Source organism: Xenopus laevis, chromosome 4L (genome assembly GCF_017654675.1).
Source record: "Xenopus laevis strain J_2021 chromosome 4L, Xenopus_laevis_v10.1, whole genome shotgun sequence".
Classification (NCBI taxonomy): domain Eukaryota; kingdom Metazoa; phylum Chordata; class Amphibia; order Anura; family Pipidae; genus Xenopus; species Xenopus laevis.
This window is the reverse complement of record NC_054377.1, coordinates 53422985-53450935: the sequence shown is the minus strand read 5'-3', so window position 1 is coordinate 53450935 and position 27951 is coordinate 53422985. Positions and strand designations below refer to the sequence as shown.

General features: G+C 40.4%; 2 protein-coding genes across 2 annotated transcripts in view; one reads left to right on the top strand and one right to left on the bottom strand.

Annotated features, from left to right (window-relative positions):
* Positions 1-27951, bottom strand: part of LOC108714052 (zinc finger protein 276-like) — a 278865-nt gene that overhangs the window by 219566 nt on the left and 31348 nt on the right. The window lies entirely within an intron of this gene.
* Positions 25150-26018, top strand: LOC121402815 (ribosomal protein S6 kinase beta-1-like). The gene is made up of 3 exons (XM_041589553.1): positions 25150-25253; positions 25361-25441; positions 25691-26018. Exons 1-3 carry the CDS (start codon positions 25191-25193, stop codon positions 25889-25891), a joined length of 345 nt encoding a protein of 114 aa, XP_041445487.1. The 5' UTR covers positions 25150-25190; the 3' UTR covers positions 25892-26018.

The window sequence follows — 27951 nt, the reverse complement described above, 5'->3', positions numbered from 1 at the left end:
ATATGTATAGTTTTATGGAGATTTCTCACTTGAATAGCTCAAAATCTACAAGCAGTACACTACCAAATTTCCAAAGCACCGCTCCCCAAACGGCATACTTCTGATTTCAAGGCCAAACATTCCGCTAATACAGTAGGTTTACCCTAGAAAACTACCCATTATTAGAAAGAACAGATTCTGGTGAATCAAAAATGGGTAAATATATGTTTGCACACCAAACTACCAAGTTGTAATTGTTTCCTAAAGTTATAATGTTTTATAGAAATTGGTGAATTTTTTGAAAAATGACCTCAAAGCTTCCACTCTACAGCATCATATCTCCAACACATCATTAGGTATCAATGTAAAACACCCCGAATATGAAAGCCTGGGGTCCACTGAACAGTTTGATGCCCAATATGAATAGGTGTACCCAAGCATGTGGTATATAGGGGCCCTAAAATGTAGACGCCTGATTTGCGCTATCAGTTCTGTAATTCCAGATACTGCAAAATCAACACATTTAGTTTGGGGGGGGGCAAAGTTCGAAAAAAGTACGTTCACCCCAGAAAACCATATATTTTCGGAAAGTACCCATTCCCCCGAATCCAAATTGGGTATGCATGTCTTTGTACTCCAAAGCACTAAGCCGCAAACCCTTCCTAAATTTGGCAATTTTGGTGCCATTTTCTAAAATCACCTCAAAACTTCCAACCTGCAACATCGTATTTCCAACATACTATTATGTATCAATATAAATCACCCCAAATATGAAAGCCTAGGGTCCCCTGAACAGTTTGATGGCCAATATGTATAGGTGTACACAAGCACGTGGCATATAGGGGGCCCCAAAATGAAGACACCCCATATGGTCTGTCATTTCAGGTACTACAAAATCAACACATTTACGTAGTTTTGGGGGGCAGCAAAGGTATAAAAAAGTATGTTCACCCCAGAAAACCATATATTTTCGGAAAGTACACATTCCCCTGAATCTAAATTGGGTATGCATGTCTTTCTACACCAAAGTACCAAGCCGCAAACCATTCCTAAATTTGGTGATTTTGGTGACATTTTCAAAAATCTAAATTTCCAGCCTGCAGCATCGTATTACCCACATACTTTTAAGTATCAAGATAAATCACCCCAAATATAAAAGCTTAGGGTCCTCTGAACAGTTTAATGCCCAATATGTATAGGTGTACCCAAGCACGTGGCATTTAGGGGGCCCGAAATGAAGACCCCCATATGGTCTGTCATTTCAGGTACTGCAAAATCAACACATTTACATAGTTTGGGGGGGGGGCAAAGATCGAAAAAAGTACGTTCACCCCAGAAAACCATATATTTTTGGAAAGTACCCATTCCCCCGAATGCAAATTGGGTATGCATGTCTTTCTACTTCAAAGCACTAAGCTGCAAACCCTTCCTAGATTTGGCAATTTTGGTGCCATTTTCTAAAATCACCTCAAAACTTCCAACCTGCAACATCGTATTTCCAACATACTATTGTGTATCAATATAAATCACCCCAAATATTAAAGCACGTGGCATATAGGGGTCCCAAAAGGAAGACCCCCATATGGTCTGTCATTTCAGATACTGCAAAATCAACACATTTACATCGTTTTGAGGGGGGCAAATGTAGAAAAAAGTAAGTTCACCCCGGAAAATCTTATATTTTCGGAATGTACACATTGCCACGATTCTAAATTGGGTATGCATGTCTTTGTACTACAAAGTACCAAGCCGCAAACCATTCCTAAATTTAGTGATTTTGGTGACATTTCCAAAAATCACCTCAAAATTTCTACCCTGCAGCATCGTATTACCCACATACTTTTAGGTATCAAGAGAAATCACCCCAAATATGAAAGCCTAGGGTCCTCTGAACAGTTTGATGCCCAATATGTATAGGTGTACCCAAGCATGTGGCAAATAGGGGCCCCAAAAGGAAGACCCCCATATAGTCTGTAATTTCAGATACTGCAAAATCAACACATTTACATCGTTTTGAGGGGGCACATGTAGAAAAAAGTAGGTTCACCCCAGAAAACCAATATATTTTCAGAAAGTACACATTCCCATGAATCTAAATTGGGTATGCATGTCTTTGTGCTACTAAGTACCAAGCCGCAAACCATTCCTAAATTTGGTGATTTTGGGGACATCTCCAAAAATCACTTCAAAATTTCTACCCTGCAGCATCGTATTATCCACATACCTTTTAGGTATCAAGAGAATCACCCCAAATATGAAAGCCTAGGGTCCTATGAACAGTTTGATGGTCCAATATGTATGGGTGTACCCAAACACGTGGCATATAGGGTTCCCAAAAGGAAGACCCCCATATGGTCTGTCATTTCAGGTACTGCAAAATCAACACATTTACATTGTTGGGGGGGGCAAAAGTAGAAAAAAGTACGTTCACCCCAGAAAACCATATATGTATAGGTGTACCCAAGCACGTGGCATATAGGGGCCCCAAAAGTAAGAACCCCATATGGTCTGTCATTTCAGGTACTGCAAAATCAACACATATACATAGTTTTGGGGGGTAGCAAAGGTAGAAAAAAAGTACGTTCACCCCAGAAAAACCATATATTTCCGGAAAGTACACATTCCCGCAAATCCAAATTGGGTATGCATGTCTTTCTACCCCAAGCGCCTTTCCAAATTTGGCGATAAAAGCAACAGTTTTTTACATTTCTAAAAATTGCAATTGCAATTGGCCGCCATTTATCTCACCTAATTTCTCACATACAAATGTAAAACACCATAAATACTGATGCCAAGGGTCTACTGAACAGTAACCAGACTTGCATATGGGCAATGTGGAAGCTAATGGTAAAACCATTCTTAGGCTATAGTGTAGCTACTGTAAATATGAATATAATCCATTTGACACTTCTTATTAGTGTCACCTTCAGTCCAGCTCTTGCTCTGAACCTTTAGTACATAACTCATGGATTTTGTCGGCATTTGACTGCAGCCAAAGTCAGTTGTGGATAATATGTTGACTTCAGTATGTGTCACATAAAGATACCATACCTCCCAACATTTTGGAAATCAAAAAGAGGGACAAAAAGTTGTGCCGCGTGTAGCGTGTCAAAATTTTTGTGACCATGCCGACACCCCCCTAATTACCCATGTTCATTTTACAAATTGTAATAAGCTGTATCACTTTAAATGGGCAGGGAGATCTCTATGGCAGTCCCTACTAAGGTGATGTATAACGTTGTAGTGCAACTGGCTTCCCTCCACTGGTTATTGAACTACAACTCCCAGCACCAACACCCAGAGAGCAAAAGCATTGGCCCAGGGTTAGTGGGGAGAGAGAACAGCAAAGAACCTGTGTCTGGAACTTTGATGTCAGATAAATGGTTAAACACATTTACACACACACACACCTACACAGTAACACAGGGCTCTAGTATCCCTTGCCTGGCTGCATGGCATCCCCCGCCTCCATAAATCCTCCCCCCTCCCAAGCAGTAAGCACTTACATGGACTTGTTCTGCCCATTGTAGGCATAAAAATACTAGGACCCTTGGAGTACAAAGACTAAAAAGAAGACAATTTAACTTGACCCTAGTTTGCATTAAATAAAACTTTTTTGGTCAAATTGGGAACGAAAGTACTGTGGCAACCAAGAACATACATTATACACACACACATCCTATACACACACACATCATATATACATATATATATATATATATATATATAAACAAATGTTTCACCGGCACTCACCCTCAATAGATCAAGTCCCGGGTGCTCCTCAGAGGAAAATAGATAGGTACAATCAGGAGCACTCACGGTTGTAGTGAAAAAGGTATATCTTTTATTGGAGCATTACAAACTACCCCACATCAACGCGTTTCGGTTCTCTCAGAACCGTCGTCAGGATGCACCCAGTGGTCGTCACATGATGTATAAATACAAACATCCACCAATCAGTGTGAAGTGTCAATTGAAAATTCATGTCAGTGAACAAGCTCATCGTTTAAATGTCAATCACAATTACAATACTCATTGAAAACATATACATAAGTGATAAAATCGTATACAAAGTGTAAAAACGTGTTCCTAAAATTGTCATAAAAAAGCACTGGTGCTGGTGAACCAACCAAGCCTCATCAACATATGGGCATGTGTGTTAAAAATTATTTTACATAACTAGAGGTTTTAATAGCCTGGGTTGTCATGGATGCCATGGAGGAATAGCCACAATCTGGGGTAACAAATAATCGAAAAATTAACATTTGAAAAATAACATTTGAAAAAATAGTGTCGGTAGAGGCTTAAATAGCAACAATGTTGCATAAAAAGCCCAACCGACCATTTACCTTAGAGTGTACATCATTGCCAAATGTCAATCAAGTAGGTTTGCATCTATATTTATGCTGCATACAAGATGCCGCAAACCAATATTCATATCGAACTTTTACTTTGATCCAAACTTCTGAAGGTTATTTAGAGAGGCATTTTGCATGGATAGGCCAATTCCTGCGGTCATCCCCGCAACCCAGTTTCTAAAGCAACATTACACGTATAAAACAATTATCAAAAAATTATCAAAAAAATTGTGACAAAGTGTCACCATTAACAATGCTAGACTCTTATAGGACCCTCTAATGTCTCCGACCATTGTGAAATTAGAGGAAAGACTAGAAAATTAAAAACTTATGTGACAAAATATATAGAACTGGTGAAATCTGTATAAAGGATGGACAAACATATTATCTAAATGAAGCAAGCCAATGAATACATCTCATTAAGGCCCCTCGGGGCAACTGTCTCGAGAGTCCTGATCCACATGGCCTCTTTTTGCAGTAGTATTCTCCCCCTGTCACCTCCCCGTTTAAGTGGAGGGACATGATCTATTAATACACATTTAATGGAGGGGAGTGAGTGTCTATGGTTGGCACAATGTCTAGCAAGTGGAGTGTCGGCTCTCCCAGAGGTCAGGGCAGTACGTATCGTGGATCTATGGTTGTTCATGCGGATCCGAAAACTTGTGGTACATTTCCCAACATAGTATAAACCGCACGGGCAAATAATGCAATACACCACAAATTCTGACAAACAATTGAGCCTGTGCCTGATTTCATACCTCCTGCCACTGTGTGGATGGGAAAAATGAGAACCCGTTAACAAGAACCCACATGTAATGCATCCACTACACCTAAAACAACCCAGCTTGTTGAACTTCAGCCAGGACTGTGATGAGCTGGTGTCTCGATCGCTCTGCAAGTCTGTGACCATCAATATGTCACGCAGGGCCCGACCTTTGCGATAAGCACATCGCGGTGGTTTCACCTTAGTGAATGGTAAATTATTATCCATTTGTAGTATGGGCCAATTTTTTCTAATGGTGGCACCTACATCCTTGCTTATGGGCGAAAAATGGAAACGAAAGTCAGGATCTCATCATTGTCTGACACTCCTGAGGTTAACTCAGATGTACCTCTATTGTCATTTTTTAACGCTTTCTCCAATTCTCTGTCTAGAAACTCTCTTTGATATCCACGCTGTAAAAACCTGTCGCGCATCTCATACGCCTGTTGCTTTGCCAATTCACAATCTGAATTATTTCGAAAGACTCTTAGAAACTGTGTGTATGGTATTGATCTCAAAATCGCGGGTGGATGAAAACTGTGCGCATGCAAAACGGTATTTCTGTCGGTGTCTTTACGGTATAATGTGGTGCCCACCCCATTGGGTCTGCGAAAAAATTCGTATGTCCAAAAAATCAACTGTATCCCGGTGGAAAGTTAGTGTGAACTTAACCGGTGTGGTTAGGGCATTCAGCTCGGCAACAAAACTTTGGAGTCCAACATGGCTCCCCGCCAAATCAAAAGTATATCATCGATGTACCTCTTGTATAGAAATAATTGATCAGCGTATTTGGATAAGATATGCTCCTTTTCAAAACCGTCCATAAATAAATTGGCGTAAGAGGGGGCCACGTTGGACCCCATAGCCGTGCCTGTCAGCTGTAATAAAACTATTTTTCAAAACGAAAATAATTCCGGTGTAAGTACCAATTCCAACAAAGAGCAAAAGAGATTTCAACGGGAGGAGCAACCAGTCGTGTCCGTTTAGCAAAGCAGGCTATTAAAAACCTCTATTATGCTAAAATAATTTTTAACCACACATTGCCCATATGTTGATGAGGCTTGGTGGTTTCACCAGCCACCAGTGCTTTTTTATGACAAATTTAGGAACAGTTTTACACTTTGTATACGATTTTATCACTTTATGTATATGTTTTCAATGAGTATTGTAGTTGTGATTGACATTTAAACGATGAGCTTGTCACTACATGAATTTTTCAATGACACTTCACACTGATTGGTGGATGTTTGTATTTATACATCATGTGACGACCACTGGTGCATCCTTTGACGACGGTTCTGAGAGGAACCGAAACGCCTTGATGTGGGTAGTTTGTTAATGCCCATAAAAGATATAACCTTTTTTCACTACAACCGTGGAGTGCCTCCTTATTGTACCTATATATATATATTAATATATATAATATACATACACCCACACACACACACACACACACACACACACACTCATATATACACACACACACATCATATATACACACACACATCATATATACACACACACACACATTTCATATATACACCACACACACAATTATATATATATATACATATACACACACACAACTACACACACATCATTATTATATATATGATACACACACAACATCATATATATATATACACACACACAACACACACACCCACACCATATATATATATATAATAATATATATATATATAATATATATACTATATATATATATATATATAATATATATATATATATATATTATATATATATATATACACACACACACACACGCCACATATGACACATTATATATACACACACACACAGCACATTCGATATAGACACACACACACAATCTACACAACACACACACACACATCATATATGACACAAACATCAGAATACACACACACACACACACACACATAACACACATCACACACACACATCATATAATACACACACACACAAACATTACACATATCCAGTGGCTTTCAATGTTATTGATCACTAAATCCAGATGTTTGAGAATCAGCTGGATTGGGCTGCAGTGTTCAGTAGTCAGAAAGCAGCAGATGCAGAATACAGACAAAACATACAAAGCTCTCTGTTGTCTGCATGACTGGGCCGCATGCTGTGTATGGAGTGATTATAGAGCGTAATTACAAAGATTAGGGACTGTACTAGAAATGTTTGTGCAAACCAAACTAACTTTGCACGTGCCGAACTTTAACTCCCGGCATCGTCTAACAACCACAACCTGACCACACGTGCTGAAAGCAGCAGAGAGCCGCAAGCTGCACTACAAAAAGCACCCAGAACACAAACAGGGATTACCTGCAGCCCTCACTAGTCCCAAGCCAGAACCCCAGGGTCGCAGCATCCACAACTAGAGGTCACCACAGCAGCCTCTGCCACCTCCGCCCACCCCATTTATAAACAGCAAGGCCACGACCACTCTCCAACATGTCAAGCTCTAATTCCAGCCTCCCAAAGCCGGGTGGTACCCCGTGCGCCAGGTCTCTGCTTAGGGACGTGTCGTGATACTAGACACACGAAACCAGCAGGATTTCGCTTCACACTTCTATCTGGTTACAAATAGTCTTTATAATTACGTGGATTAGAGGGTGATGTTTGAAATCCTCCGCAGGCCTCCGAAGCAGGAAGACGAGAGAGACACGGATGCGGGAGCGGGTCTTGAGTTCACGTAATACCCGGGACAGCTGGACAGACGAGCGAAAAAAAGGACTGTCCGCGGAAAACGGACGGTGGGGTATGAGATACTAGGGGTATACAAAGGAAAGAGTAGTGCAACCCAAAATCTAGGAAAGAGATGCATACACCCTTACTACTGATGCTGGATAGGCAACTGTAGTGAACCATTTAAGATTAAGGAAAAGACCCGGGCTTCAGACAAACATTTTGCTTTTAAACAGAGTAGCTCTGGAATGCTCGAGGATAACCATAGTTTTCGGCAAAATGAAGTTTCCTGCATGGACCTCCAATCTTTTACTGTAAATAAGAGATGGCACTGTACAGCTGCAGCAGTTTAGGTAAGGGTGATGTTTAATACTCTGATTTGTCATTCTTAACTTATGCCGAAATGTTGACAACATTAATGAATACTTATGTATTATGGACAATTACTGGAGGATCTTTTTATCCTATTCCAGGGGGAGATAGTTATTGACATAGACAGAAGAGATTTGACGGGTGAGTGATGCCCACTCTAGATATTTAAGATGGGACTGCTGCTATAGTAGTCAGTTTCATTGAATCCAGTTCAACCACACATAGAGGGTAGTTGATGTTTAATAACCTTTGATTGTCATCCAGCATCCCTTTTTTATCGCCTGATTCTCTTTTCAGTATTCCTGGTTTTACCACCACTTTCCCTTCTGCTCTCGAAACACTATTTACGGACACACAGGTAATCGCACAAAAAAGTATCCCCCATTTCCAATAAAGTTTGGAAGTATTGACAGCCAATATTAATATTACAATAAATAGGCACACAACCTATTTCCCGCCTTGCTGTTATATGGAATGCTTACCGGGTTGATGTATGGCGCTGATACTGTACTCTGGGGGCTGCAGACCAGGATGTGAAGCGAGACGCAAGGAGCAGAAGAAGAAGTGTTCCTTAGGTTGGCGGTCCCAGAAGAAATCAGACCTGTGGGCCCTTGTAACCGTGCAGCGACCAAGATGACATGATCCAGGAAAGAGTGTAGAATCTCCGGAGGGATAAGAGCTGGGCGAGAGCCTGCCCTTTACGTCCGACATGTGTCTCGGTTGACAGTAGGCATCGAAGCTTGTTCTTGAAGACGGAAAACCATAGATGGCAACTTACTGATGAGTGGAACCAATTCACCCTTATAAAGTAGAGAATAAAATATTGCTTAAATTATTCCTTGCTGATCCCGAGAACATGTTTCTGATTGGGTATGTTTTGCTAATGAGGCCCAAGCTCATAATCGTTAAACTAGAAAAAGTAAATTATAGCAGCATTTTAGTGGTTTCCAGTTGTTTGGGGCTACTGCGTGGGTTAGATTTTGAATAACTTTAAATCTTTCCTTATTTGTCTGTAGTTTAGGATTGTAATTAAAGGAAACCAACGTTATTACACACAGACCATGATTGTGCTGCATGGCCCTTTATCTAGTGTGTTACAAGCAAATGTATAAAGCCACAAATATGTTGTAATAAAGTCCCAAATGCAGTTTATTTCGCTTCTCCACCCAAGTCTCGTGCTACTAGTGAGGTTTATCACCTGGGCACCTTATTTGTGCTTCTTTAGCTTGTATTAAAGCAACAGTTTGCACCAGCAAAGTTTGTAAGCAAAATGCTTATTTGTCGTTCTTTCCCCTGATAAATATTCCCTTCTTTGATCCTAATGGCATTCAATTGGCCAAGACTTTTGACACTGGCTTCTAACATCTCTGTCAATGCAAATCACAGATAGTGCGACTTCAACAGTTATTATTATTATGTACAAGTCACTATGTGCATGGTTATCTCTGCTCAGCTAAGCCTCATTATCAGTTAGTTAATAATGGGAGAACCATTAACAGCAGCTGAGCAAAGTGTCTGTGTTGAGCTGATTTGCAGTATGACCTGATTGGCATGGGGCCGAAAACATCGGATCATCCTGATCGGCTTAATACATTGGTGCGAAATTGGCCAAAAATTCACCAAATGAGCAATTCTTGCCACGCATGCTTACCTGTTGTCCACTCTTGGTTTTTTTCCGCTTAGGTGTGACATTAGCAACTACATTATGAATTATATTTTAACTGTATCGGAGTATCTCTACTTACCAGGACGCCATTGTGCAGCTTTTCTCGAGGCTGGACTATGATCCAAACAATTGGTTCATGCTTTTCATCATTTTAAGACAGAAGTAATACCCATTCCAATGCATTTATTTATTCAGCAAACACTGGCCATTCTAATTATTCATTTTCTGTCTTATTAAGTTTTTGTGTGTGCTAATTTAAGTTTAGTAATCAGACATGAAATTCAGGTAAATCAAACTTTTTCTACCCACAATCTATCCTTAGGCTGCTTCATACAAAGACATCCTATTGTAAGGACTACATGTGTTTTTTATCTATGTGAGCGTAAAATATTGTAAGTTACATGAGTAGGTAACGTGAGTAACAGCTATGTGTAATTCTCTTGCAACTATAACTTCTCTTTTTGTTGTCCCAACAGCAAATTCACTTACTACCACCAGTCCCCTGCTACAGGTTAAAACCAATGACATTTTCTCTTCACATTTAATGCAGAACTGTGTGTATAACAACTTAAAATGCAAAAATGACTCTTTAACTGAATCTGAGTTATTGTTAGAATTACATTTTCTTTTCATTGAGTACCTGGATTTAGTTTAGTTCCTGTGTGTTTTCTCTGAAGGAGTGATAGGAGTGACTGTACTGCTGTAAAGTTTCTCGCACCAGAGTGTCTCACCTGGTGCATCAGAGAGGTTGTTCTGTTCTTAAAGCTTTTTCTACCACTTGTCACAAAATTGGTTTCTCTCCTCTTGTAAATAAAGTGAATGGTATTCTCATTTCCAACATTATCTCTCTCTTTACCATTGGTATAGATATGATGATATATATGCCAGATATTTGTTCTGGACGGACATAGCCTAATGATTGAACACAGCGAAGTGAGAAGAGCTGCCTCATGAAGCTCTGCAGTATATACCATACCCACTACTACCAATCAACTGGCTGAATCTGGCCATGAGCATGGACGAGCTTCAAATATTTAACCTATTGGCTACGCTTATTTCAGAACAAGTATGGCCACATAGTGTGTAGTTTCCTGTGACCTCCTTTAAGACAGGAAAACAGTCATAAATTCAATATACTACATTTATTGTTTTGATGGTACGATAAAATTTTCTATTCAATGAAATGTTGTTTGACGCAGTTTTTAGTGAGGCTTATTAATATAGTAAGTAGGCCTTACCGTCACAATACTGGATCTTTATATTTGTTTTGAGAGTACTGGCCTTGGTATGCAGCTGATGAAACTGACTGGTGGCAATTACCAATAAAAATAGATCATACTGGGTAATGATTGAGCTATCAGCACATTGGCTGTTCTTATCTACATTGAGCTATCAGCACCAACAACAAGTATCACCCTGTTGAAGTTTACTAAATGTTAAAAAATTTCAGCATCCAGACACCTGCCATTGTCTGTGTGGGAAGCATAATATATCTGTGGTTAGGGATGGGCGAATTTGACCAATTTTGTTAAAAAATCGACGCTCACGAAATGTCTCCAACGCCCATAAAGTCTGTGGGTGTCAAAAAAATGTTTGTAACGCCACGGTGAAATTTTTTTAACGCGTGGCTTTTTTTTTTGGACTGGACGCATGACTCCATACAAGTCTATAGGCGTAATTTCCGCGTCGAAACAAGGCGAAAATATTTGCCCATCCCTATCTGTGGCTATCTCCCAAATTATGGATATCAAGTTTACTACATGTTAAAAAGTTTCAGCATCCAGACACCTGCCATCATCTGTGTAGGAAGCATAATATATCTGTATGTGGGTTTTTTGTACATTTTTACTATATTTTGTATCTATATTTTTTGTCATTCCTGATTCTCTTTTTAGCTCAAACATAAAGATACCATCAAAGGATGCCAGCAATGATATCTCCCTGTATTAAGCTTAATTAGGCAAAAAAAAGCCCCTCACATTTGCCTATAGCCTGTACAGAGATAACCTGAACCAATGGCAGCATAGGTATCTCCCTTTACAAGACACAATTCAGGAAAGGATGCTGAATAGCCACTAGAATTCAGAATTGGAATTCGGTATGAGTTGAGGGAAAGGGTTATGAACAGTATGGCAGAATCAATCCCTGATGCTGCTTGACTACAACTCCCATCAAGCTTTTATTTTTCATAATACATGGGAATTGTAGTACAGTAGCACCTGGGTATCCCACATTTTAAGGTAATATGGAGGAGATACAGTCACTGAAGGGTACTGTGACCATATTAAAGCACAAGGCTGCAGGCTGTGTTATACAGGGAACTCTGGGTATCACAAGGGATAATGTATCACATGTACTATAAAGGATAATTTCCCCCCAACTGTAAAATATAAGAATATTAGAGGTCATTGAAGGGTTCTGTGACAATATAAAGGCACAAGGCTGCAGGCTGAGTTATAAAGTCACTATTGTATTGGACCAGAATATCTGTGACTGTTTTATTTCATTACATTAATAGTGTATATAAACTAATCTCTCATTCCTTTTGCCAGCCGTTGTTCATCTGCATGTACCCCCTTTCGGAAGACATCTTGGGTTTGAAGAGCCTCAGTCCTGCTAAGGTTTTCTCCACAGCTTCTAGTTGAAAAGATTTTCTAACCATATTTTGCCCTCGCTGAACATCTCCTACACCTACACTCCTAAAGGAGAGACAAAAGAAATGTAACATTAGACTGATCCACCAGAACAGAGATCTGGGCTTAACACTGACCCTCACTTCAGAATTCATCAGCCGGCATATACACACTAAAGGAAGAGAGACAGATACAGGCTAACAGACAAGAGAACAAAAGAAAACTAGATAAACATTGACATGCAGATTCAGGGTCAGACTGGAGTAATGGGGGCCCACCGGGACTGCCACATGAAGACCCCTCCAGGCAGTCATGGGGGGCCCCCTCCCGGCTTCCCTCTGCGCGAACCGCGGTGTGGCGTGGGCCTGCGCGAATGCCTTTGCACAGCATGCTTGTGTAGAGGAAAGCAGCAACAAAAGTTTTTCTTAAGGGGGTGCCCGATCAGGAGAACATGGTTCGGCCGGCCCAGTGCGGCACTGTGTTCCATTATGCTGGTGGTCGTTAAAGAAAAGAAACAAACCCTTAATAAAAAAAAACCCTACCCTACATAGACCCCCCTCCCCCAGCCTATCTGCCCCCCTGGCAAATGCCCCTTACTCTTTACTTACCCCTCCGTGCAGATTCTTTCCAGCGGAGTTTACAGGCACCATCTTCAGCTGCTTCAGTAATCGTTGGAATGAGACCAGCAATTCACCAATTTTCATGAGTTTCGGCGCATGCGCAGTTGTCGCCAAACAGAAATTTGCTCCAACTGTGCATGCACCATTTCACCAGTCTCATTACGAAGATTACTGAAGAGAAAAAGATGGCACCCGTGAACTCCGCTGGACAGAATCTGCATGGAGGGGTAAGTAAAGAGTTAGGGGAATTAGCCCAGGGGGGCAGCTAGTCTGGGGGGGTTGGAGGTCTATGTAGGGTTGGGGGTTTTTTTTTCATTAAGGGTTTGTTTCTCCTATAATAAGTTTGGGGATAAAGCTGAAGATGTGCTTCTAGGACAGGAAATATTTGTCTGGGATGCTCTACTGTTTTACTGGATAGACGGACAAACAGATAGATGAATAGAGATACCTTGGAGTTGGGAAAGCTGTAAGTGTTGCAGAACGTGGGGCAGTAGATAACAATATACATACCCTGTTGTCATTGGGCGTGGGGAGCAGAGGCTTCTTTGAGGCTGCAAGGAAAACATATAGCAGCAGTGAGTTACAGAGAGACAAGTACAGGAATTGCTTAGTAATACCAGTAATTCAATCATGGGCTTCAAGTGAGATATTCCAGTGGGGATGCTGGGAGTTGAAATTCTACAGTTGAAATTTTACAGCATTGCATTAAAGAGCCCATCCCTGATGTAATAATTTACATGTAATCAATACATTTAGGGATTTCTTTAAAATGAAAAGTTTCCATTACAATTAGCAAGTCACTGGACTTTAGTGAGTTGCATGTGTGAATGTGACAGGGACATTACATTGTAAGCTCTACTGGGGCAGGAACTGATGGGAATGATGTATAATCTCTGTTATGAGCTGCAGAATATATCATACTATATACATATTAATCTTGACCGGCATAAATTCTTATAGATCATAGTCATAGAAACAGTGTTTGGGGATAAAGATGAAGGAAGGTTCACAAACTAATCTCTCCCATGGCCTCTGTACTTTCCTGTGTCCCCAGGGGTCTGCTGTCTGATTAAAGAGTCTCCCCAGCGCACAGTGATTGAATCCATGGCTGATGAATGAAAGGACCCTACAGATATGGCAGCACAGTAACTGCACTGACTCAATAGGCCATAAATAAAAAGCAATGCTCTGCTTAAATAATAACCTTTGTATATACTGCACATCTAAACAGAAATAACTGCCATATAAACCCCACTCATCAACAGGGTACACTTCCCCTTTAAGAGCAGGGAACAGAGGTGACTTAACAACTAGGGGTTTGACAGTTGGTTTAGTCCGTTGGTTGGCATTGCAGCGAGAGGTAAGTGTATATTTCCTCTGAGATTTTTTGTCAAATAATGCTCATTTTAGCTATAAAAAAGAGGGAAAACAGTTTGGTGATGGGTTCCAGGCTAACAGGTATTGATACTCTCACTGATTTTAGGCAATTTGGAGAATTTTCCTCTAAAATGGATAAAATCATTTATTTTTATGCCCAGTATTGACAAGCTCCTTAGAGTTTTGTCCCTCTGCCCTGCTCTTATGTACCAACCTTCACATGTAACTGAATTAAATGGAATAAATAGCAATGCTTTTTCCTTTTACACAATAACTTGTATTAATAAGTCTCATAATTTAAGAGCAAGGATGAGAGGTGAATTACACCTAAGGATTGACAGTTGGTTTAGTCCGTTGGTTGGCAGGGTGGTGAGTGTACTTTCCCTCTGAGACATTTTTTTGCCAAATAAGTCATATTTTAGAGAAATAAAGGGGAAATAGTTGGGTTATGCCCTCCCAGACGAACGAGTGTTGCTCCGATCACAGATTTTATAGAATTTTCCCCTAAAATGGGCTTATGAGATGCCTTTAATCTGGTTGGGAGACACAGACCCAGGATTTGGCAGTTATGCAGTTATGCTGACAGCAAATATACACTTTTCCCACTTGGAGTCCATAAACAGATAACATTTGGGGACCCCCGTGCCTCCCCATAAATATTTTATTTTTATGCCCAGTATTAACAGGCTCCTTAGAATTTTGTAGAGTTTTGTCCCTGGGTATCTGCCCTGTTCTGATATACCAACCTTGCAACTGAATTTAATAGAATACATAGCAATATTTTTTCCTTTTACAGAATAACAATTTCTCGCATGCCCTTTCCCTTCAAATCTTCCATATATGTGTGTGTGTGGGGGGGGGGGAGGGGGCAACAAGGTACATGGTATTGAATACTAATGAATAATAATATTTAATTGCTAAATGTTTCCTATAGCAGGGGGGTAGGGGTGAACACTGGGCAATCTGCACCTGGACAGTGATCTTATGTAGCAACATGGTCCTAGAGGAATGTTGTTTCGTTTCACTGTGTAATGTACAAACGTATATGGATGAAATGACAAACTCACTCTTGACTTGACTCTTGATGTACTTCACTCTCACTGTACCAATGTTCATTTTTGATTGGCTGCTATGAGGTACTATATTGTATAAACTGAGGGCCAGTACCTGCTGGGAATGACACAAAGATTGAGTTTAGGGTAAAATGACCAGATCTCTGCCTTCCTCTGTATTTTATAGGAAATAAGTGTTACATGCATTATCTCTAATTATTAGTTAATTTGTCAATTTATTCTCTTCCCTATACAGATTGCTACAGTGTGTGGATTGCTTATTTTTTTGCAATTTATCAGCGATTTTGGATGGTTTTTTTTCTGGCATCTCCTTAATTCAGATTTTTACATTTGTCTGTGAACACATATAAGGAGAGCCACAATTTAAAGAGGGAGACCCTCCGGGGTTCCCCGGCCTTGTGCCGGCCCCTGTATTTTAGCCAAAAGCCAAAACATCTCGGGCTTTTGGGTTTTTTTTGCTCATCTTCTGTCATCTGAAGAACTTCACTTAAGAGGTAATCTTAAAACTTTGCTTTCAGGGTTCTTTTATGCTACCTAATTCCCCATATTGACCTTATTCCCCTAATATAGCCTGACACCTATGTCCCTACTGAACACCTATTTTGTACTCTTTACACTGCTTTCTAACCCAAATCACATGTGACTAATAGAAATGGGGAATGTTATTTTTGGAGGCTTTGCTGCCCACAAGAGAGGCTATTTCACCTTGCCATCACCTTAGAGGTACTTGGATCTGGAACCTATTCCCTTATAAGCCTTGTCGTTATTGTTCTAAGGCTAAATTAAAGGTACATGAGGAAATCTGTGCTGCCAGGCAGCAAATTTCTCAATAATGTTTTTCCCTTTACTAACATGTGGAATATGCTGTATCTTCCACATGAGGTGATCCACCAATATCGCTGGAAACTGCCTTCTGCCTTTGCCCTTTTGGTGTTTAGGTCGGTTTGCCGACAAATCCATGGTTTAGTAAGGGAACAAATGCCCCCATGTTCCACAGCCCTAAAGTGATGTACAATAATATATTTTTTATTAGAGGATTCCTTTTATCACTCATTCTTTCCTGAGTTATTTGTGCTGTTTAGAATTAATTTCTTTATAATTCCTAAATATAAACATCTCTTTTTTTTTCCATGTAGGAGTGAAAATGGGCGCTTTTCCCTGCAAAACTCAGTGTTTTGATATGGTAAGTGTGATGGAAATATTAAGCCTTTCATTGAATGTTTTGAGCATTGGGAGGAGGCTGCATTGGGGATACACGTGTAACTTACAATAACTGTTATATTTAGTTGGTGGGTATGTGAATATATAAGAAGCAACATGTGGCAGTCTTAGGTTACTGCTTAAGAGGAATGGGGGGAAGGAGCAATATTACGAGGATAATAAGTATTCTATACAGACACTGCAGTTTGTGTGTCAATGGGATACATGGGGATGAAATGTTTTTGTTTTTTTTTTAATTCAGGTAGCTTTTATTGGCAAATTACAAATTAGATGATGACACGAATGACATTTTAGACTGCACAGCAGTCACAAAAAAAGTGTTTCGTATTCAGTATTACAGATGTTTACAAACATATAAAACACAAAATTATAGTCAATATTAAATATGCTGCTGTTGCACACCTTTGTTATTAAGAGCAATTCACTGCACACCCAACAGAATACCCACCACTAGCATCCTATTCATATAACAATGAAAGGCTGAATAAAATAGCCAATTATTCACTAAGCATTAACAGTTTGAATTTGGGAAAATGTATCAACCCATTTATCCCATATTTTATAGAACTTATCTGGAGAACCCCTTTTAAAGTAAATTATACGTTCAAAATTACACGTATCCTGTATGATATTTATCCATACTTGAATTTCTGGGTTCTACTTTTCCAATTTTGGGTTATAAGTTTTTTAGCCAAGAAGAGAGATTCTTGAATAAATATTCTGGTATACTGATTAGAGACCGTACGACCCAGGATATTCTGTAAGCAGACCTTAGATGTTCTAGGAATGACAACCCCTGAAATATTATCTAGATGATTAAAAACTTCAGCCCAATAAGGTTTAATAACATTACATTCTCATAACATATGTACTAACGTGCCTTTCCACAACGCACCTATTACAGACCTCAGGTATAGCAGGGCTTATCAAGTGCAATCTTACTGGAGTAAGATACGCCCTATGTAGGACATATAATTGAACCATTCTCAATTTATAACATACAAAGACTATTTGAGGAGACTCAAGGGCCTCTTGCCATTCCTCATCTAGAATAATATCCACTGCTGTTTCCCAGTTAAGCAGAAGAGTTTCCAATGGGGCATCATTACTAGCCTGCAATAACACTGCATATAAACTGGAAATTAAGCCCCTAGTGGATGATCTATTTAAATAGGTGAGCATCTTATTCTCATTGACCTTTAAATGATGCGTAGCCATAAGGGCTTGTCGCACTCCCAAATGTTGAAACCACCGATTTCCTGGCAATCCGGTAGACTGTTGTCTCTAAACGTAAAGATGCCCCGTTCAGACCATATTTCCCCTATTGTAAAAATGCCTTTATCAGACCAAACTTTCATCTGTATGTTGCTCTTTAGTAATTTGTAGTGCCATTAACCATACCCGGGACATATAACGAATCATGGGATGAACAGGTAACTGTTTCACATTTTTGGGTACTTTTTGTAACATCCAAACTATAGGCTGGTCCTCCTTACCAGTTAGTAATGCCCATATATCTTTTAGAGTTTGGTGGTGTGTGTTATCTAGCCAAGTACTGAAATGAGACAGTTGAGCTGACAAATAATACAAAAACATTTCAGGAAAGGATATCCCGGCATTGGTCTTAGATCTCATTAAAGTTACTAATTTCAATCTACACCGAGAATTAGCCCATATCAGTTGTCTGAATTTGCATCTTCATGCACCAAATTTAAAATGATCCGTCCTAACCTGAGCGCTAATAACTTGGCAAAGATTTTTATATCTGCTGTCAGCAGGGAAATGGGTCTATAGGCATCACAGTATTTATTGTCCTTGCCTGGTTTAGTAAGCAGCACTATTGTAGAATTATATAAGGAAGGTGGCAAAAGACCTGTAGCTATGGCTTTATTAAAAGGTTTCGGCAGATGGGGGACTAGAGCTTTATGGAATCTTTCATAGGGAGACCATCAGGTCCGGGAGCCTTATGGGAGGGAAAGAGCTTAATGGCCTCATATACTTCCAGCTCAGAAATATCCTGACCTAAAGAAAGATTTAGTTCTTCTGAGAGCTGAGGGAGCTGGGCCTCGTTCAGAAATTGTGAAACTTCCTGTGCACTGTTTTGCAATTTGGACATATATAGGGTTTTATGGAAATTAGCGAAGGTCTCTTTAATTAGACTAGTCTGTGTGATGAGCTGGCCATGATCATCATAAAGTTCAAAGGTCATGCGTTTTAGAGAGATAAGCAAGTAACTTGCCTGCTCTTTCACTATGTTCAAAATAATTTGCTCTATTAAACAATAAACCTCTCTTAGCTTTTTGTTGCAACAGGGAATTATACTCAGTTTCAGCCTGTCTTAAAAGTTGGAAGTTCTGTGGGCTAGGATCAATATGACTCTGTACAGTCAATTGACAAACTCGCTGCTCTAAATTAGTTTCATCCCGTGCAGAAGCTTTTTTAATTGCAGTGATTTCAGAATGTAGTAGGCCTCGAAAGTAGGCCTTAAAGGTATCCCAAGCTATTTCAATATTATCTGTAGTTAAATTATGATGAAAAAATTACTCTATTCTAAATTCTAATCCCTCATTATTATTTATAATTTCCAACCAAATAGGATTAAAGGACCATGACTGAATCTGAGAATGCAAAGGGGTCCCATTATCCCAAATCACTTGCAATGGGGCATGGTCTGAAATTCCTCTTGGGAGGTAAATGGCCGTATGGATGTTAGGCAGTAAATCACTAGAGACAAAAGCCATATCATAGGGACATATGAGAGGCTGAAAAACAGGAAAACCCCCTTTCTTGTGGGTGTATATGCCTCAATGCTTCTTGAAGACCCATAGTAGACATTTACATAGAGAGGTTAGTGGATCTAATCTACTGGATTGTACCCCGGATACACTGTCTATCCATACAATCATCCAATACAGTGTTAAAATCACCAGAGGCTATTACTTGGGCCCTTGGATAATCTGCTACATAAGACATTAGTTGAATAATACATTTGTCAGAATAGGGTGGTGGAAGATAAATATTAGCCAAAATAGTTTCCTTCATGTTGAGATAGCAGTGAATAAAAACAAAATGCCCTTGTGGATCTGAATGTACAGAAATGAGTCGAAAATTCGCTGACTTTCTGATAAGTGTAGTTACTCCCCCCGTATATGTTGAAAAGGAGGAATGAAAGGCCCAACCAACCCACGGTCTTTTTAGAGTTAACACTTTACTCCCTAACAGGTGAGTTTCTTGTAACATAATTACCTCTGATGTCTTTTTTTTGACAAATCTAACACTAGCTTTCGTTTCACACAGTCATTAAGGCCCCGAACATTCCATGTTGAAATTGAAAGGGGTTTAGCCATAATCTATATTGTTCCCGTGAAGTTTCATGACCATTACGTGTCTGTTGCCTGAGCTACCTGAGAAAAAAATTACAGAACTATTTACAGCCCATCCCATGCTAACCGCCAAAATGACGGAAAACATTACCACCCTTTCCGCTCAGACCCAACTTTGAGCAGAATTAAACCCTAGAACCCAACAGTAGCAACAATAATGTTGTATTAAGCAATGGGGAGGCAAATCTGGGTAGGGACACCGTAAATGGCGTCGAGGAGGTAGAATCGTGAGGGGTGGGGCTCCGCCACTATAACCAGAACCATATAGATACACACATCACCCAATATATACATACAGTATCAGCATTGTGAATACTCATTGGACCCAACACATATATAGCAATAGCTAAATAATAAAAAAAAACAAATTTAAGCTGCTTTTCCCAGCTCACTGACCAGTCCAAACAAGTCCCCATATACCACAAGGGATCCATAGTCAGAATAACAATCGGTCATGGACGTAGAAAAGACAAGGAAACCCAATAACTTGTGGGGCAAGTAGACCATAGCAAATGCTGGCAAAATAAGCACAGATCTCTATAACAAATTTCAGGCTTTATCATAGAGAAGCTTCCATGTACGTAGCAAAGTATGAAGCAGTTCTGCTTAGACATCTGCCCACAAGGTAGCACATACGTGGAACCGTTCATCAGCTGATATAATAACTTTTAAAGGAAATTATGGCGATCCAATTGAGCAACTAGGCTTTCTAAAACAAGTTGTATAAACATGTAGCAGGTGGGCATCACTCCATTCAACCTGCCGATATAGAAATGCTTTAAACATTTGCTGCTTCCAGCCACGCAGAAGCATCTTGTGGCGAAGTAAAGAAATGCGTAGTTCCATTCGCCTGAACCCTGAGGCACGCTGGGTAGAGCATAGAATAAACTAATTTTTGATCCAGAAGCTTTCGCTTGACTTCCTGGAATCTGGCCCGTTGTTTTTGTACTTTAAGCGAGAAGTCAGGGTAAATTACAATTTTTGTGTTCTCATATAGTAGTTGCCCTTTAACTATGGCTATTGAAAGTATTGTATCCCTATCCTTGGCATTCAGGATATGGGCTATCAGGGCTCTAGGAGGGGCCCCCGGGATAGGGGCCTTCATAGGAATACGATGCACCCTCTCTATTATAAAAGTAGAGGAGAGATTGTTTACCGCAAAAGTTTCTCTGAGCCATTCCTCCACAAAGCGCTCAGCGTCGTCACCCTCTGCCCGTTCCGGAAAGCCGACTAGCCGCACATTATTACGCCTTAGGCCGTTCTCTAAGTCATCAGCCTTAGCCTGCCACTGCGAAACGGTACGCCGTAAATCCTGTAACTGCTGTGGAAGAGGATTGCAGACATTCTCCAATGCGTTAATACGCTGCTCAGCTTCCACAGTGCCTTCACGCAGCCTTTGCATATCTTGCTTTAATATGGAAGCACTCCACCGTCAACTCCTCTGTTTTCGCCATAATAAGAGTTGTCGAAATATCCCTGTTGGCCTTAATTTCCATTAGCAAATCTGTTAAGGAAGCTTCCGGATTAACGGCAGGGCCCTCGGAAGGTGACTAGTCTGAGGAAAGGGTGCGATGCGGAGAACTTTCTCAACTTAGCAGCAGTTTCCGTGGTTTTTTTGCCCCATATTGTAGACTTAAGACAGCCAAGCAAAAAGACATCCAAAAGCCCCCTGTTCAGCAGGTAGTTAGGCAAATAACATGAGAAAAAGGATCGGGAGCAGCGGAGCCCCTCAAGAGAACGTCCGCTCACATAGACCAGGTAGCCATGCCCCATTACTTAAATGTTTATGGGTTTCTCACAGGTTTTGTTTCACCTTTACAGGACGATTCTTATTCATCACTTGACCAAGCTCATCACTGGTCAAGGCCAAATTCCCTGGATTTACGAGAACATCTGGTTAGGAAGATCCAGACAGCTGGGGCTGATAGACTCGACGAATCGACGAGCGGCAGGAAGATCTTAGCTCAAGCAAACAAGATCTGGAAGGAGTCAGAGAAGAAGCTTAAAAGCCTTAAATCTGCCCTTCAGAAACCGGATGAGGCGCTTGCCCTGAGAGACAATGAGGAGAGCCCAGGTGAGATATGGAAGTTTGTTTTGATTTGTCTCCTGCTGTCACTCCATGGGTATCAATGAACATAGCAGGGTGTCAAGCAATTTCAAAATTCAGAAATATTATTACAGGGAAACATCACACTGAGTTGGGATAAATAAATAAAATGGCCTTTCACTTTTGCAGATGTTACTGACAATCTGGAGAGTCCCTCAAGTGGCCCTGTCACTTCATATCATAGTGACAAACTCCCAGCAGCGCAGGAGGCCACTGCAGCTGAAGTGCAAGAGATGTCACAGTGCTCCAGTGACTCTTCTTCACACGTAAGTAGATTGGTTTGTCTACAGATTCAGCTTTCCATTTCTGAAGAGGAACCAGTTCCTGATACCACCGAGGTGGAGCTGATCTCCAACAGGTATGTGGAATGTTTTAAGCCTTCCCAAACTTTTTCTTCTGATACAGATAATGTTATGACGGTAACAACTAATAATTGTTCTTTCTTTTATAATATAAGTGAGAAGCCTGCAGATGGCATGACTTCCCAGTCAGAAGAAGACACACCTCATGCTGAGGTATCTGAGACTGAGGACAAATGGTAAGGTCCATGTGGGAGTCCAAATCTTATATATAGCTATAAGGCCTTTTTTTTTTTTTACTTTACTTTCCTTCTGTAGTGCTGCTAATTTCCCCTTCATACATATGGTACTAACAGGGATAAAAAAACTACGATTCCAACTTAAAAAAGATGTATTAAAAGAAATTAAACTTAAAATTTAATTATCCTTATAGTGACGTACCCACAGATAATGTGCAGTCCAGCGAGGAGGGAGAAGCATCTCTTGAAATGCCAGTTGACCCTGCTGAAGAGCTCAGCCCAAGTACAGAACATCCGGTACTAGAGCTGGAAGAAAAAGAAGACATACGGTATGATACATATTCTTTTACATAGAAAAGATCTTTTTCTGCCAATTGGTACTTATGAAATTCCTTTTTACCCTGTACCAATAACTTCTACTATTTGTATGTGACACTAAAATTGTGGAAATGAATATGTCCAAAAGCAATGACATTAACTTTGCCTTTATACTCATAGCGAGGTGTCTGTAGATGTAGAGGAAGCCCCATGTGAAACATCAAAGGAGTCATCCCCTGATGACCCCAGTGCTGCTCCAGAAGCAAGTAAGGAGCCAGAGGAACATCAAGAAGCAGAGCCCCCGATGGATGAGGAACAGGAACCAATGTAAGATGAAACAGCAAACGCTTACAACACTGGAAGAACATTCTGTTTTATGAAGTGGGTCTAAATCTGCAATTTCCTTTTCAGAGACCTGGAATTCAGCGGTATTTGCCAGAAAGACCTCCGCCGCTGTGCCCTACTAGGCAAAGGTGGATTCGGAAAGGTAATTTTCTCAGTTCATTAGAAGTATTGGTACATTTATTTTCTCATTTAGGCTAACTAAATGCTTTCTCTCATTCCAGGTTCTCCTTATTCAGCACAATACCACAAAGAAATATTGTGCTGTAAAAGCCATGGCCAAAGAGAAGATCTACACCTCTGATGACATTGATGGGTCAGTTCTCAGGGAATGATCATAATTCCAACAATTTTGCACCGTGTTCTACTGTAATTTGTTCTTTAATAAATGCTAATGCCACATTTCCATGATTTTCTTTTTCAGAATCTTGACAGAGAAACGCGTCATGCAAATCACCAAGGAGAGCCTTTATACTGTCAATTTATACGCCACTTTCCATACAAAGAATATGCTCTTCTTTGTAATGGAGTTTGCTGCCGGTGGCAGTGTAAGGACCCACTTGCAGAAGGCTAGAACTTTTGACATACCGAGGGCTAGGTAAGCAGGACTGTACTTTCAGTGGGGTTCACATGGGGGCATTTGACGTAAGACAATCATTTCACCAGAGCAGAACCATTAATATTGCCCAGAGTTGTCACAGAAGGAAGTACATGGCTATTCCCACTCAAAGCTTCATTTGTGGGCTGCTCAGGTGATAGGATTGGCAGAACAAACAAAGTTGTTGCTAAATCATACATTATCTCGTTATTTAGCCAACTGACTAAACTACTGGATAAACGTTTAATGACTTTGTATTTTGATTATTTTGTAGGTTCTATGCAGCCTGTATTACACTGGGTTTGGAGGAGTTACATGAAAAAGGCATTATACACAGGTAAGCAAAAAAAAGTGTTGGTTTCACAGCTTACGTCTTCAGCTGACTAGCAGGAAATACATTGTTCTGGCACATACAGAACAAGATATTACATAACATTCTTTTGTATTTATTACAGAGACATGAAGCCTGACAACCTCCTCGTAGACAGCCGAGGTTATGTCAAAATTGCAGATTTCGGCCTCAGCATAGATGGTAAGTTTACCTTATAATCCACAGTTTCTATACCATAAATGCACTTTAGAAATGTTCATTTCCAAATGAACTGATCTGACTGCGCTGGAACAGTAGTTCTGTTGTGCCCAGTTCTGTGGTCAGTATGTGTTACTATTTATAAATCAGCTGTGACGGCCTTCACTTTACTTACCTTTCCTCTCGTGTTTTAGGACTTGCACCCAACGGCAGCATCAGTGGCGCAGTAGGAAGCCCTGCCTATATGGCTCCAGAAGTTGTCAACGGAGAGCATTACACCAAGGCTGTGGACTGGTGGGCTTTAGGGGTGATCTTATACGAGATGCTCCTAGGGAAGGTAAGCAGAGAGCTCAATTAGTAGTTTGAATGAAAATGTAAAATACAGTAAAAATAAGATCTTTCTGGAAGTGCCAGAGACTCTCATCTTTCATTATTTTCTCTGCTTATAAAAGTAACAGCGACGCAGGGATCAAACACATTGCAAACTCAATGACACCAGTACTTTGCACATATGCATCACTTAACCACTACTGTATCCATTCTGCTATAAAAATGCTGATGTTCTGTCTTCTAGAGACCCTTCACTGGAAAAGACCAGGAATGTCTATTTGATTCAATTATGGAACAGGAACCAGTGTACCCACCAACCCTGCACACAGATGCAAGAAGCCTAATATCAGAGGTAAGTTGTCCCAGTAACATCAATAGATTCAGATCAGCTAATTGTGACTTATTATCCCATATAGGCAGAACACTCCTGTGTGGGTAACACCACTTTTCTCTTTTTAGCTCTTAGAAAAGAATGTAGAAGATCGGCTGGGCTCTGCTGTGGATGGGGCTTTTGATGTCGCGGCACATCCTTTCTTCAAAGTAAGTTTCAATTTATCATTACCAATATTTCGCCTTTCATTTGTCATTACAGTGACAAATATTCTAGGATCTATTGTGCTGTACGCACAGATAATAGCTGTATAGAAAGTTTGCGGCTACGGTCCCACCTTGTCTAGCAATGAAGAGTCATCTCCCCAGTTTCACATTAACATTAAGCAATATCATGCCTGGGATAATAATTCAACATTAAGTGCCTCTGAATTACATTTCTTATTGTCTACGTTGCAGGATTTCGACTGGAATGCTATGTTGGAGCAGAAAGCACAGCCCCCTTTTGTTCCACAACTAAAAGGTCCGGAGGACCTGAAATATTTTGATGAGAGATTTACAAAGCTGGCTCCCAATATAACTCCACCCAAAGGCATCTGCGCTGAAATGGCAGAAGAAATCTCAGACGCCTTCTATGACTTTGCTTATGCAGCATGTTAGCTGCAAATAGAAGATGGGAGTCCAAGAAGGAATAACAGACATCATCTTGCCAGGCTAATGATGTAAAAGAACAAGAATCCAACACAGCCTGGAACATGGAAGGCAGGATAAAGGGATCAAGTTAGTGGCTGCTCCACAAATTTACTGTTTCTCCTTTTCCAGGTCTATAGACATCAACCTACCAGCAACCGGGAACTGGACTTTTGGCAATGCCTCCTACAGAGTGGCACATTTTTGAGGCAGTAGGCTGCCATTATGTACATATTGTTAAATAAGAATATATCCCTCACCATTTATCACCCTTACCTACTCCTCTTCTATAATTTTTCTTGTAAATAGTTAAAAACGTTAAAACATGTTATATATACATGTTATATATATATATATATACATCTTTACATACACACGCACACACAAACATCTGAATCACAGCTGCCAGAAGGGGCAAGCAGTACATACTGGGGACAGGGATATGGTTGAATACACATAAGCACATTTATGCCGCTCAGTAGACCCTGCATTCCTTTTCATACCATCTCTCAGACTGTAGAAGCCGGGTTCTGCAGGATGCCTGGGGGGTCTAATAGAATGAAGAGGAATGCAGCATTCACCTAGCAGCTTAACGGTGCTCATGTATATGCTCCCATATTCCCCTTTGCTTCTTTTCCTTCTACCACAATTCCACCAGTGGTGCCTCCCCTTTTATTCAAAACATGGCTTTATATATATAGGTGCACCCTTAAGCCACTCTGTAGCCCTTGCATTCCCTTTCACTCCATCCGTCAGACTGCAGAAGCCGGGTCTGCAGACTGCCTCGGGTCTAGTAAAATGGAATGAAATGCAGTGTTCACCTAGTAGCTTAAAGGCGCTCATGTATATGCTGCCATACTCCTTTCTATGTCCCTCACCCTGTTTGCCTTGATTAAATGTGGCATTGATCCTGGGAGCAAATCCGATTGCCGATAAGGAGTCAGGAAGGAATTTTTCCCTCTAGTGAAGCATATTGGCCGAGCTTCCGAGGGTTTTTGCCTTCCTCAGGATCAAAAAGCCTAATTTATTCCATCAATAAAGCTGTGATTTACACAGATTAACCACAAAGCCTCTGTGTGTGTTTGTCTTTATTCTGGGTATTAAGGGGCTGGGTATAAAGGGTTGGTTGTTCCTTAAAAAAGCCAGGTTAATATGTACAGGGAAAGGCAAATGGAAGTGTGAAGCCAATAAACCCAATACCAATTGAGTTTAGAATCTGCCAATCTGTTTAGAAGCTGCTGTGTTGTTGCAACGGTCCCATTTGCCTTAGAAACCAGTCAGTGAAAGGTGATGAGATGAATGCAAACTATTTCTGATAAAAAGGGGTAGTTAGAATATAACATTTGGTGTCGTGTGGCATAAAGATAGCATGTAATCATAAGGAGAATACAGAAGAGAGAGTCTTTAGGGTCTGGTATTGTGAGAAGGGAAAGTTGTGCTCACCACTAATTTTTCAAAACATTAAGCAGGGCTACAATGAGGCTGTTACCATAAAATTCAAAGACAAATACAAAAGGTCCTCTGCACTCAACCCATGATCAATATATTATGGATATTGAAACATTTTGTCCGTAAGCTACTAAAATGCCTTACCCTTCAAACAAAACAGGGATTGTTTGTCCATATATTGCAATATATTTAAATATATTAAATATGAATGACAAATGGCAGACTTTCATGTGATGGGCCACACAAGGGGGGGGTGGCGGGGCGCATCTGGCCAGTTGGATAGCACTGCTAGAGACTGTAATACCCTCTTTCTACTAAGCAGCGCCAGGGCAGACAGACGCCCTAAGTAACCTGGCCGGTCTCAGCACCCAAAAGACGTGTGCGCATTCACAAAAAGGGAACAGGGCTAGGGGCAAAGAAGGTAAGTGCCTAACGTCCACCCAGCTTTGTGCCCTAGGCACATGCCTACTCTGCCTACCCTAGTTCCAGCCCTGCCAAGAAGTCATCCTACAAAGGCTAAAGAAAAAGAGCAGAGTGCAAAATAAATAAAGAAATACATTACCAGCGTTAAGAGTTATCTT